Consider the following 14,457-nt stretch of genomic DNA (forward strand, 5'->3'; position numbering starts at 1 on the left):
TTATTTACATGAAATATAATGAATTTATTTAAATCCGTCTAGTCCACCTAGGCGCCCACCTAGATCCTGTCTAGCCGCCTAGGCGTTAGGCCCCAGCCCACCACCCGACTAGCGTTTAGCGTCTTTTAGAACCTTGATAAAAAAGGTCCAAGATTTCATTTCTCCCCCAAGCTATGAAATGTTGGCAGCAAGGGAAGGCCTTGTTTTTTAGGTTGATTTGGGTTTTAGCAAGACAATGTTGGACAGAGCTGGCCCTGAGGGTGTGGAAAAGGTGCCATTGCACAGGGCCCCCCGATTTGGAAGGGCCCCTAAATTTTCTTTACATGTAAACAAATACATATTGTATACTTAAATGTGCAAGATAATAATAATTATCGTACCAGTGCCAGTGTAGGCCTTTAATCTTCTTGTACATGGCCGGGTTCGAGCCCTTATGGAACAATTTTGCTATTTTTAAGTTTTGCAAATTTATTAACTTAAAAAGTTGATAAGTTTTACACAAAAAACCATGCAACATATTTCGAACTGAAGGCCTTTTAAGACAGGAAATACTCTTGTCTACTCAAATAATACTTATAATTTGGTGCTCTAATTTGTAGTATTTAAATTTTACAAATTGAATAAAAAAACATAGAAAATACAGTATTAAAAAAGATGAATGACCTCCATCTAAATCTTGCACAAGGCCCCTAAATTCTTAGGGCCAACCCTGTGTTGGAAATGGATGCTAAAGGGGGGTTTGGAAAGTATGTGCTTAAATAATAATGTTCAAGGATTATGTAATAGTGAGATTATAATCTAAAGAGGTGAGATTCATGAGACTTTCTCCCTCACACACATATCTTGTAAGTTTCTAATCGTAGGATTAGCAATTTGGCATTGGCAATTCATTAAAAATTAGTATATAATGTCTTCTTACTTGAGATAAATGACTAGTCTTGAGTCATTAGTGCAAACAACACTAAAACAAGTATGTAGATGCTCAATAGAAAATGAGTTCACTGAACCCGATTGAACGATGGTTCTTATATGGAAGTTTTACCGACATGTGAAATAAAAAACTCTAAAGTTGCAATAATGTAATTAGTCTTTAGAATCGAGACACCGTAGTTTTCTTATGGAGACATCATTGATCATTTGACGATGCATCATAACGATTGGGTTTATTACACGCATTGTTGGGGTCTTAGACTTATTGGTAGAAGTGCAAACCGAGGAATCTCTACCTTCGATAAAGAAAGAGAATACTCTAAGATATGATTCGGGAATCTCTGCACATAATATTGAATATAATTAAGAGAGTGTCCTAAATTATATTCATTATAAATCATATGAACTTAGTAATCCACATTAGAGTTTAACATAAGCTCCATGCCCTAATAATGTGATTGGGAGTATTGGTAGAAGGATCATATTGCATTGTAGTTCCAACTAAATAGGTTATCTATCTTTTCTTCTTAGCTTGGATAGTCATGACATACTACTAGGTATCACTCATGACTTGTGAAAACCCTGAGGATTGACAATAATTGATTCTTATTGAAGATGGTTTTAATTCATAATCGATTAGTAAGGTTTTAATTGCACACTCCCTTGCTATTTTTTTTTGAGAAAAAGGTACGATATTTGTTAACGATAGGAATATATACAATCAATGAGGATATGGTGCATACAGTGGGCCTCGATAAAAACCTTGCCAGAGATTTCAAAAAGAATGTCCCGCACCTAACAAATTAGGAATTAATGAAGATCCACAACTACATCAGGAGGTCCTTCAAACCAAAGAATAGGATTTTCACAACTTAGACTCATTCATGCTAATTTGTACGCCACTTTATTTGTCTCCTTTCTGCTATATCCAAGCTTCCACTAGGGCAATGACTGAATCATTGAGTGAGTATCATTTAGAATATTTTCAAACGATGAATAATCCTCTTGACCTTCCTGTTGAAAAGCTGCCATCACAAGTAATGCATCCTTTTCGAAAACCAAGGCCTCTTGCCAAGGCCACCACAAAATCACCTATATCGTTCCGAATCACCTCCCCAACACTATCAATACTTCTATGTTCATCCCAAGCAGCATCAAAATTACATTTTGACCATCCTTCTCCCGGCTTCGTCCATTTTTGAGAAACTTTACAGCTGCGTTTTTCATTTTTCCCATCTAGTGTTGGAATTCTTTCATCCAACTAATTGCCCAACAAATTAGTTCCATTAGTTCAAGTGTCTTTCCTTGCCACAAAAAAAGTTCATTTCTTTCCACATACTCCAAAGAAGAACAAGGAAAAATCAAAACTATCTTTTGACAACTCACCTACAAGTTTAGCTACCTAATCCATCATAATCTCTTATGTGTCCATCAGACTCCATAGCCCCAAAGGACAAGACAACCACACCAACGCAGCTCTCGGACAATTTCGCATCAAATGCACTTAAGTTTCATTTTCTCCATTACAAAACATGCACATATCATCCATGGTGATTTTCTTTTTTCTCAGCTTATCGTTGGTTGGTAAAGCATCCCAGCAATTTGCCAAACACAAATCTGCACTTTCTCAAGTGCTTGAGCTCTCCACAAGGCATTCCATAAAAATTTGATTTCTACAATACTTGAGGATCTGCTACTTACTTGTCCACACACCTCACCCACGAATCTTGAAAGATAATAAGTATTATTCGTTGTAAATTTCCTATTTGGTTCCGTATGCCAAATCAAACGATCTAGTGGCTTCCGTGTACTAAGGGGAATGCTTTGAATCAAGAGAGCTTCCTCTTCCCAAAATAACTCATTTATAATGTCCAAATTCCAACTAACGCCCTTCTGTTGTGAGATCAACTTAGGCACCGTGTCCGACTGATCCATCCCTATCGATATAAGACCGAGCACTTTGAAAAAACTTTTCCTCGGTAACCATCCTCCTATAATTTAATAGATGCTCAATCCCCCACTCTCCACTGAGCTCTAGCCCTAATTACTTTGCGAGCTTCCACAATGCTTCTCCAACCATAGGATGAATTTATCTTCACTGGTGCCGAAAGAAAATCAGTGTGTGGATAATACTTAGCTTTAAAAATTTGGGAAGCTAGAGAAGATTGGTCATGTATCAACCGCCATCCTTGCTTTGCCAACAAAGCTAGATTGAAAGCATAGATATCCTTAACGCCAAGACCACCATCTTCCTTTGGTTTACATAAATCATGCCACTGAATCCAATGTAATTCGTCACTTCCCTTGTTCCTTTCCCCACCAAAATTGTGCCACCATTTGATTCAACTCATTGCAAAAAGTTTTTGGTAGTAAGAAGGTTTGCATGGTGTATAGGGGTAATACTTGGGCTATGGTTTTTATCAATATCTCTTTCCTGGTGCTACTCAGAAGGCTTCTTTTCCAACCATTCAATTTTCCACCATCAATCTTTAATGTATGCGTACGTATCTTTCTTTGATTTTCCCACAAGAACCGGTAGACAAGGTAGCGATCATGCAAGATTACCCGAGGCATACCTATGCAATCAGCCAACAATTGTCCATCATACTAGGTCAAGTTTCTACTGAAAACTACACAACTCTTCGTATAATTAATAGTTTGTCCCAATACATCTACATATGTATCACACACTGATACTGAGTTTAAGGGGACTAATGAAGACGATGAAATTCAATTACGTTAGTTAATTGAGAAGGTTGAGATTAATTAAGTAAGTTAATTAATTAATTATATGAACATAAGATGTCATATTAGGCCTTTAAAGTAAGTTTCGGGTTTCTAGAGGATTAAAAGGAGTATGTGGCTTCCACATGTAAGTCCACTATATAAGCTAAGTTATACCTCCATCCTCCTTAGAGCTTTCTTTTGTGCAAGAAAGAGAAGGATTAAGAGCCAACATTCTCCTCATTCCCCCCCCCCCCACACCATAGTCGGCTACCATATTGAGGAGTTACTAGCATCTCTCCTTCCTAAGGTCACTTCATCATCTTCCTTGTCATCTTTGGTGCGAAAACATAGAGGCCATCTCTTTGGGTGGCTTTGGCGAATCAATTCAAGGAAGAAAAATTGAAGAAGATGAAGGCAATGGAGTACAAAGCAAGAGTAAGGATTTGAAGGCCTTTCCTCAAAGGTGTTAACCTTGGTTCTATGAATCAAAGAGAGCTTCAAGGGTAACAATCTCATCTCTAACTCTGGGAACAAATTTGATTCGTCAACTCTTATGCATTGAAGATTTTGATAAAAGGATTTGGTTTTATTATATGCATATCTAGGTTTTGCCTTTTATTTTGATTTAAGCATGAGTTAATTAATGGATCCTACAATTTTGCAAAATATTTGCTACATTGTGGTTAACGCCCGTTATTGGGGCATATTTAATGACCTCAAGTTAATATTTGTATATGTTGAAAAGTGGGAGAAGTTCTTTTTTTTTTTTTTGGTGGATTTTTCCTCCTATATGGGTTTCGAAGCCAAAAGTTTTTTTACATGTATTAGAATAAATTTTTTGAAGGGGGGAATAAAATTTAGTTTTTCGATAAAAATAGCAACAGGTAGTATAATGAATTAAGATGAAAGGTGGTCTTCAAATAAAGAAGAAATTAGGTTTCTATCTTTTTTTTTAATTTCATTAATTGAAATCTTTTTTTTTATTTTTTAATTTTTTATCAAGGTCTTTTGGTTTTTATCCACATCATAATTTCAATAATTATAAATTCACATGTTAGCAAATTTAAATTTTGTATTATATATATATAATATTTTTTTTCATTTGTACCTATTTTTTAACTAGCAACCAATTTTTTTTTTTTTTTTTTTTGTTTTACATAACTTGCAACCATTTTTTAACTGTACTTATTATTTTTAGTTTTAATTTGTACCCATATATTCAATTTTTGTGCCCATATTTTCAAACTTTTATTTGTGCACATAATTTAAATTTTGATATGTACCCTAACTCAGGTCGTGGTACATTTTTTGACATTGAGAACTATATATATGGGTGAGATTTATTTTATTTTATTTTTATAACCCACAAATTGTGGGTTTTAAATAATATTCCATATTTCCAATAAAATAAAAAAGAAAAAAAAAGATATCCCATAAACTGGAGAGTTCTAAATTTCATAATTGTTTAGAAATATATTACATTAATAGTAGGGTTAAACTCTGTTTACTACCCTCATGTTTCGTGGTTTTCAACATTTGGTACATCAAGTTTTTTTCGTCCTAGAGTCATACCTAAAGTGTTAATTTTGGGACAGTCTCATACATCCGTTAGTCAAACTGTTAAATCTTCCGTTAAATGATGACATAGCGTCCATGTGGACAATGACTGGGCGTCACGTGTCATTAAGGGGTCCACGTGGATATTTTTTTTTTTCCAACTCTCTTCTTCTTCTTCTTTTTCCTTTCTTCCTCCCCCAACCCTCCCTTCCTTCTTCCCTGCAACCTGCACCCTCCCCCCAGCCTTCCTTCACCACCAGTCTCCCCAACCTTCCCCCACCTTCCTTCTTCCCTTTGTAATTTTTTCCCCAACCCCCTCTTCGAAATCCCCAATGTATAAACTGGAAAAACCTTCTTTAATCGATACGTTGTGGATTCGGACCCAAAAAACCCGGGCTGATCATTATCATCGTCGCGACGGAGATGTCAGATTGCAGGTTGTAGGTTGCATAGAGGGATTTTAAAGAGGGGAATGGGGAAAAAATTGTGGTAGGAGGAGAAATATCCATATAGGTTAGGCTTGTAGTGATTTTAGAGAGAGAGAAGGATGGGGAAGAAATTACAGAGGGAAAAAGGAAGGTTGGGGAAGGTTGGGGGAGATTGGTGGTGAAGGAAGGTTGGGGGAGGGTGCGGGTTGCAGGGAAGAAGGAAGGGAGGGTTAGGGGAGGAAGAAAGGAAGAAGAAGAAGAGAGAGGAAAAAAAAAGTTGGGGGAGGGTGCGGGTTGTTGGGAAGAAGGAAGGGAGGGTTGGGGGAGGAAGAAATGAGGAAGAAGAAGAAGAATAAGAGAGAGGAAAAAAAAAGATGGGGGAATATGCGGGTTACAGGGAAGAAGAAAGTGAGGGTTGGGGGAGGAAGAAAGGAAGAAGAAAGAGGAAAAAAAAAAAGCTGGGGGAGGGTATAGGTTGTAGGGAAGAAGAAATGGAGGGTTGAGGGAGGAAGAAAGGATGAAGAAAAAGAAGAAAGAGAGAAAAAAAAGCTAGGTAAGGGTGGGGGTTGCAGGGAAGAAGGAAGGAAGGGTTGAGGGAGGAAGAGAGGAAGAAGAAGAAGAAGAAGAAGAGAGAAAAAAAAAAGCTGGGTGAGGGTGTGGGTTGCAGGGAAGAAAGAAGGGAGGGTTGAGGGAGGAATAAAGGAAGAAGAAGAAGAAGAGAGAGGAAAAAAAAAAAAAAGCTGGGGGAAGGTGCGGGTTGCAGGGAAGAAGGAATGGAGGGTTGGGGGAGGAAGAAAGGAAGAAGAAGAAGAAGAAGAAGATTAGAGAGAGAGAGGAATAAAAAAAAAAGCTGGGGGAGGGTGCGGGCTGCAGGGAAAAAGGAATTGAGGGTTGGGAGGAGGAAGAAATGAAGAAGAAGAAAAAGAAGAAGAAGAAGAAGAGAGGAAAAGAAAAAAAAAGCTGGGGGAGGGTGTGGGTTGCAGGGAAGAAGGAAAGAAGGGAAGGTTGGGGAAGGAAGAAAGGAGGAAGAAGATGAAGAAGAAGAGAGATGAAATGAAAAAAAAAAAAAAAAAGCTTGGAGAGGGTGCGGGTTGCAGGGAAGAAGGAAGGAATGGAGGGTTGGGGGAGGAAGAAAGGAGGAAAAAAGAAGAAGAAGAGAGAGAGGAAAAAAGAAAACAAAAAAAAAGCTGGGGGAGGGTGCGGGTTGCAGGGAAGAAGGAAGGAAAGGAGGGTTGGGGGAGAAAGAAAGGAGGAAGAAGAAGAAGAAGAAGAAGAGAGGAAAAAAAAAAGTTGGGGGAGGGTGCGGGTTGTAGGGAAGAAGGAAGGGAGGGTTGGGGGAGGAAGAAAGGAAGAAGGAAAAGAAAAAGAAAGAGGAAAAAAAAAAAAAAAAGCTAGGGGAGGGTGCAAGTTGCAGTGAAGAAGGGAGGATTGGGGGAGGAAGAAAGGAAGAAGAAGAAGAGAGAAAAAAAAAATCCACGTCATCTCTGAAGAGAAGAAAGAAAGGGAAAAAAAAAAAAATCCACGTGGACCCCTTAATGAGACGTGGTGCCCAATCATTATCCATATGGGCGCCACGTCATCATTTAACGAGAGACTTAATAGTTTGACTAACGGATGTATGAGACTGTCCCAAAATTAACACTTTATGTATGACTTTGGGACAAAAAAACTTGATGTACCAAATGTTGAAAACCATGAAACATGAGGGTAATAAATAGAGTTTAACCCTTAATATTAACTAGCATATGGGCACGCACAAAGTGTGTGAGAAAATTTTTTATTTTTGTTTTTGAAATAGAAGGAGAGAGGAAGAGAGTGATAGAGAATGTGGGAGTGAGAAGTTTTTATTTTTTATTTTTTATTTTTAATTAGAGATATGTTAGGATTACATGTAGGACAAGCTTTGGAAAAAAAAAAACAGCAAAATTTGGTTGTATGAAATTACATTTTTACCCCATATTTTTTATTTATGTTCTGTTTTAATTAGAGGGTTCAACTGGTAATTTCATAGAATTTTGGTTGACGATGAATGTTTTATTAATTAGTAGAGATAGTAGAGATGTTGAGGTGTACAAACTACAAAGTCAAAAGACTTTGATAAAAATTTTAAAAAATAGAAAAGTTTCAGTCAAAGAACAATGATAGTTAGGAACCGTATTTAAAGTCTTCTTTAAATAAATAAAAATCATTTTTGATGCGTTTCAAATTTCAAAGCATGATCATATGTTTGAACAATTATTTTGTGACATCCATGCATATATAAACATAGTCTAAAACTAACTATAATTGTTTACTTAATTACGTTGAACAGTCACATCAACATTATAACTGAACATATCACATAACTTCCATTGAATTACATTTAGTACCTCAAATTTGACCTCATATTGCATTTCAATTCATCTAGTTTCAGTTTTAAATTTAATACCTTTAAGTTTCGAACTTATGTTTATATCCGTCCGTCAAGAAATCGGTTAACTTCAAATGTGGAGCCCACTTTTTGTTTATCACTATTTGATCTTGCTAATCCCATCTAATCGCAATTTCAACATTGATCGGTCACTTAGTATTACGGTCTGGTGATATTCTTCTTCATTTGAAAGGTTTTAGATTCGAATCTCGTGGATGACGAATTTGATACAAAATTAGGTTGTCCATTGTGTGACTTAGCCAAATTTCCCTCTCTCATAGTGTAAAAATATATCAATGTACTAAGAAAAAGTTCATTGATCAAAATTGGAATGAGAAAATTCTTAAGGACCCAAGAGAAAACATAAGAACGTTTTGGGATCAAACTTGTAATTAGCCCAAAACAAATAAACCCAATAAATTATCTTATTCTATGTGATGTGCGGTAGGAAAGTTGAAGTTAGTGGTGGGGTCACTGGTTTCATCCAACGGCTCTCTTCGCATCAAACGGCTCCATATTTCAAATGGGCGACCGCCCGCCTGGCATTATTTCAAATCGCGCGACTGAGCCTCCCCACACTCTACTCGCCAAGCCCGATATCACGTGGTTTTGGTATTCAAGGAAGCTGCAATATCACATTTTGGCTATTAAAAATCTAATTTCCTTTTTTACCCTTCTGCAAATAGGATAACAAGGAGAAAAATAATTACGATTTTTTTTTTTTAACAAATGATAGCGCTAATGGGTTAAACATTAAATATTGGGATGAGGGAGATTGGTGGGGATCAAATGTGCACTAGGTACATAATCATTATTATTTTCTATCATTGCAATAAAATGTCATATGCTAAAACTTGAATTTTTTGTAAACTAGGAAAATATCATACAAACTCTCAACTAAATCCATGACATCCCTAAGTTCTCAACTAAATACAAATTCTACAATAATTCGGAGAACCCTAACAATCTTCTTGTTTGGGCTTTTAAAGTTTTTATTTTATTTTATGATGATGCAATATTTTGATTGATAATTACAATTTTCTAGGTTTTAAGTTATGTATTAAAGATCGTTTTGGTCATTTATATGTTATACAATAAATAAGCAAAATACATTTTTCAGTTAAGCACTAAAATTATGACAATGCTAATTAAACGAATAAAATGTGGTTTGATTCAGTTGTTTTGTAGAAAATGTAAAATTAATCTTAAAGGTATAACCTAAAAATGAAAAAAAATATAATTTTGTGAGGGAGGGGTAAAATGGGAAATAGGGAAGTTGAGGGTGAGGACCTCAGTCGCTTTGACGAGTAGGAAAACATGAACATTCAAATTCTCTCTCTCTCTCTCTCTCTCTCTCTCAGTTGAACAAATTTATAATTAGTTTAATTGAAATCAAATCCACAACGGCTAACGAGTCAGAGAGACAAAACATTCACTTTTCAAAATCCGTCTCGGGCGAAGGACCGCCACCATCTCTTCTTGCACTATAACCTTCAAAATCCTTCAAAATCCGTATCTTACCGTCAATAATATCACTCGATATTCGCTTTCCTTTTCTGTAATTTGATTACCCACTTCAGGTTTTCCATCTCGAAATCAAATTCATCAATTTCTGCAATGGGTAGTTGTTTTAGCAAGAAGAACACCTCTTGTTCTCCCGCTCCGCCGCCTCCTCCTCCATCTGCTCCGCCTGCTACCGGTTATGGTTACGGTTATGGGGTTGTTGATTCAAGCATCAAGAGCAAGCCCATATCGGAAACTGAAGCAGGGGACCTTAAAATGAAGGTGAAGAAGCAGCCAGGAGCAAAACAAGAACAAATTGCCCAACAAGAAGGAGACAATCAAGATCAAGAACCCCAAGTCCAAGTGAAGAAGGAGGTATTCGTCATCAAACACCGAAAGAGCCACGACGAAAGAGGGGACAGAGATTGCAAGAAAACCCCACTTCCCCAAAACCAAATCCAACCGAATTCGCCGCGACAACCTCCGTCAGATGCGGCGGTTGTTTTTGCTGCTTCCGCTGCTTCTCCTCCGCAGATATCTGCTGACACCAAGACCGGTGCTTGCAGTGAATCCGTGGATGACGTTGACAAGGTTGGGAAGCGTGTGAGGACGTTGAGCTGCAACAAGGAGGAATTGGACGCCATTCTCATACAGTGTGGAAGGCTTAGCCGTAGCAATTCTTCCGGGTCTGCGAATAGAACCCGAAAGTACTCTGGTTCGAAAAGGAGCTATGATTTTGATGCGAGCGATGTTCATGCCAATGTCAATGATATATGTAATGGTGCTGATGCTGATGGTGAGGGTGATAGGGTTTCAGAAGAGAAATCTCACCGCCATTCTTCGAGGTCAAGGCCTTCTTCTCCCTCTTCTCAAGGGAGGAGGAGGAGGACACCCAGCAGAGAAAGAAATCAGCAGCAGCGATCGAGCAGCAGGGAGAGACGAACTAGTCTTTCACCGGGCAAACGCTCATCTTCTAATGCTAATTCTGGTGCAACAGCAACTGCCAATGCGAATCCTAGGCCAGGAAAGATGGTTTCAGTCCCTCCAGCTGCCATTAACAATGGGGAATCTGCAACTACCATCAAGCGAATTTCAGTGAAGAGAAATGTTGGATCCCCCCGTGCTCAGTCCCCAGCTAGAGCTCAGTCTCCAGCTATATTGAATGGTAGAGGTCCCAATGACGGTCAGCAGCAGCCTTCTCTAAGCCGGAGCTCCTCAAGAAAAGCGGAGCAATCCCCCTACAGAAGGAACCCATTGGCTGAGATCGATCCTAACTCCCTTGCCTACCCACAAGCGAATAACAACAGCCGAAACAAAAGAGAAATCAAGGGTGAAGAGGAGATTGTTGTCAAGGAACCCACCAATCTTTCAAATCAGGTAGCTTATCTTCTTGTCATTTCCTCGATAGTTATTCCCAAGTTTGAACTTTTGAATACCCTCTCCGTAGTTTAGATTAGATTGAATGGAATATTGCTTGAATTTGTAAACCTCTACGATTATTATTTTTCTCTCTGAGAGGAAGACTATGCTATTAGTTACCTTAAAAGTTTGCATTTTTAAGCCGAAAACCAAATTGTACAATGAACTTGTTCTTCTGAAATTTAGCTTGATTAATCATCTTGCAGAAACCGACTCTCGAAATCAACTGTAACAGAATTGTTGCCCAAGGTATCAACTACATAACCAGCAATAGTACAATGGACAACAAGAACACGGTTCTAGTGGAGGAGGCCAAGGGACAACCACAAGGGAAACCCCAAACATTAACAAGAAGCAGGTCCTCTAGGCGATCCAGAGACCTAGACATTGATCCTGAAACCGACACCCTTTTGAATCCTGGGCAATCTTTGTATACTTCACTATTGCTCAAAGACATACAGAATTTCCACCAGCAGAACACGCCGAGTGCAGTATCACTCCCTTCATGCGTATCTAAGGCCTGCTCCATTGTAGAAGCAGTTGCCGACCTCAACTCTGCTACGAAAAGCACTCCAACAGATCAAAGGAACAAAAAATTTGCTTCTGGCTATAATGCTTCACTTGCTGGGAAGAGCATAGGCTGTCTAGCAGATGAGCGAAAAGATCCTTTTGTTGAGTCTGAGGTAGTTGCCAATGATGATCTGATGGAGCCAAGCTTCCACAAGTATGTGACTGTGAGAAGGGGTACTGGTGCATTGGAAGATATGGAGGACCAAGAGTCTTCTGGCAGCAACAGCTTTCTCAGTGGTAGTTCTCACTCGCAACAACATAATTGGGGCTTCTCTTCTTCTTCATGGGAACCCAATTCAGCCGACTCCACTGATTGCTGGACTTCAAGATCCAACACCAAAGAGGAGGATCACAAAACTCCAGTGAGTATTGGTATGGATGAGGCTGCAAGAAGGAGATTGAATAGGCACCAGTGCAGCGGTGGAATTGGGCGTGGAAGTCTCGCTGCCATCAAAGCCAAAGGGCTTCCCACACTTCCAGGTGCTGCAGCTGCAGCATCAATGTAGGTGTAGTTAAGCGTTTTTACTTATTCATTCAAATTTGTACCTTTCGATTTCAGCAACTCTCCCTCTAGTGTAGACTACATTTGTGTTGGCAGTTGCATACTTGCAACATTTTCTATTTGAAGCGCTGATTAAATTCTTCTTTTTTCCGTAAATGCTTCTGTTAAATTGTCACACTATAGTTCATAACCCCAGCAGTCGCACGAGTCTACAGTCCTAGCTATTGGACATTAGGCAATGAAGCTTGAGATTGGGAGCTATGCATACTCAGTGTTCACGATACCACTGATTGCAACTCTCTTCAACAATCATCTCATAGTCTATGTTGTATGAGACCAAATGGTTGTATCCTACAGCTGCTTTGATGTTCAAATTTAGCTTGTTTGGCAACTTTAAATGGGTGTTCAGAAAGTACGATTCTATAGCTGCTTTTATGTTCAAATTCGTATGGTTTTCAAGTTTGAGTTTGATTTAGGGTTTCGATGCTTCATTTTTGTCTTCTCGTTTCTCCGCTTTTTACTTCAGTTTTGAATGGGATTAGTGTTTCTAATTTTGATTGTTCATATTTAGAACGGATACCTTGCTTTTTTGACGAAGCCTAATGAATGCGAGAAATGTAGGAATGATTTTTTAGGCAGATGCACAGCAGAAAATCCTTTGTTATTCAGTTGATACTAAAGAAAGAAACTCAGATTTTCCTAAGCTTGCGGCCACTCTTTGCTTTGTTATGGATGGGAAGCAAGTTTATCAAGAATTGGTCACCAAATTTAGGGAAGTGTTTCGATTTTCAAACGAGGCAAGTCATCTTGTGTTTATGAACGAGGCAAGTCATTTCGATTTTCGATTTTCAAATGATATCATACAAGGTACTGATGCAGAAAGTAGAATGAAATGCTGCTTACTTTGCAGCAGATGCACGAGGCAAGCTTCTCTTCTCATACACATGACCTTTACTATTATCTGTATCATATCAATTGCTATGCAGCATCTAGAGCTGAATGAGCTCAAAGTATCAATTGCTATGCAGCTTCTCTTCTCATACACATGACTTTATTTGCAATGAAGCTTTAATTAAAGATTTACATATATTCACATGAACATATTGAGAGTTATGTGCGATGACACCACCTGCATTTCTTCAGAACGGCCTTGTAAAATAGTCTGGAAACCCTTGAAAGAAAAATATTGGAGATGGGTACTATTGTCAGGGGGATATAAGTTTTGGGTGTCCATAGAAGTTAAGGAGGGGAATTTTATAGATTTGGTAATAATACTTATATGTATTTAATGCAATTACTATTTGACAGTCATTTGAATTTTACTGGAAGATTAGTAATTTGTTTCGGGTGTGAGAGAATTTTAAACTTTTGTGGTTTTTTCCTTTTTTCCTTTTTTGCGGATCTAATAAATTGTTGGGCTTTGATCTTTCTTGGTTCATCTGCTCAACTTTCAGGCTTTTAGGGTTGGGCCCGTTCAATTTAGATTTTCTAGTGGTATTTGTTGAGAAATAACCCCTTTTTGTTCTCAACAATTTCTCTTGGGAAAGGAAAGGTAGCTTTTCAGCTAATTACTTTCTAAGGAAAGTTATTCCAAAAGTGGTGTGACGCTCACCATAATAGTGGGTGCCGTTAGATTAGTTTTAATTTGAGATTCATGTCTTAGATTAATTAAATCAAGATGAATAATGTATGGTAGCAGTTGGAAATTCTTTGACGTTGAATCGAGGTATTCAAGAAGGACATGCAATCTAACGTTAACCAATAAGGTGGTGAACATCATCCCAACTTTAGGGAGTGAGCAAAAATGCATTCAATGAAAAGAGTGCTCTTAGTCTCATGATCAATACAAAGTAGGGATGCCGACAGGCGGATTGGGTTCGGATATGTCATTCCTATAACTGAACCCCCTTTTTTTTTTCAAACCTGAAACTGTAGAATCCTCTAACGGGAATTTCCCGTAACCAAACAAGTCGTGTAATGAATTCCCCATTAGATAAGAGTTTTCCCTATTATAATATTCCTTTCTTATGAAAACTAAGCAAATGGTTGTTGCTGCTATCAGTTTGTATGACAAAATGAATAGGATTTTCCTCCCAAAATTGAAGTATTGAATCATCTGTCATGGCCCTTGAGCTCTACCACATTCCATCATTAATTGAAAGTATTGAAATTTTTAGAATAAAGTTGTTGCAGACCTTTGAAGTTTGCACGCTCAAAAAAATATAAGCATAGAATAAATATTTATATAAAGAATGAAAACGGGTTGGTTATAGGTACAGGTTTAGGGATGATACTCCAACAACCGTAATTGAATTTGAAACTAGACAGTTTATTAGACGGTTACTCATAACAAAAAAGAACTTGAAATTTGGTCTTGAAAATCGAACAGTTCGGGTCAATTACTTGCATTG

At 38.0% G+C, this 14,457-nt stretch overlaps 1 protein-coding gene across 1 annotated transcript; it reads left to right on the top strand.

Annotated features, from left to right (window-relative positions):
* Positions 1-9,467: 9,467 nt before the first annotated feature.
* On the top strand, positions 9,468-12,202 carry LOC125473333 (uncharacterized protein At1g65710-like). Its single transcript, XM_048576005.1, has 2 exons — positions 9,468-10,932; positions 11,181-12,202. The coding sequence occupies exons 1-2, from the start codon at positions 9,670-9,672 to the stop codon at positions 12,048-12,050; spliced, it is 2,133 nt and encodes a 710-aa protein (XP_048431962.1). The 5' UTR covers positions 9,468-9,669; the 3' UTR covers positions 12,051-12,202.
* Positions 12,203-14,457: the final 2,255 nt, after the last annotated feature.

Source organism: the organism of the source record quoted next, unplaced genomic scaffold (assembly GCF_019419815.1).
Source record: "Pyrus x bretschneideri cultivar Hongxiangsu unplaced genomic scaffold, Pyrus_bretschneideri_v1 Contig83, whole genome shotgun sequence".
NCBI classification, from domain to species: domain Eukaryota; kingdom Viridiplantae; phylum Streptophyta; class Magnoliopsida; order Rosales; family Rosaceae; genus Pyrus; species Pyrus x bretschneideri.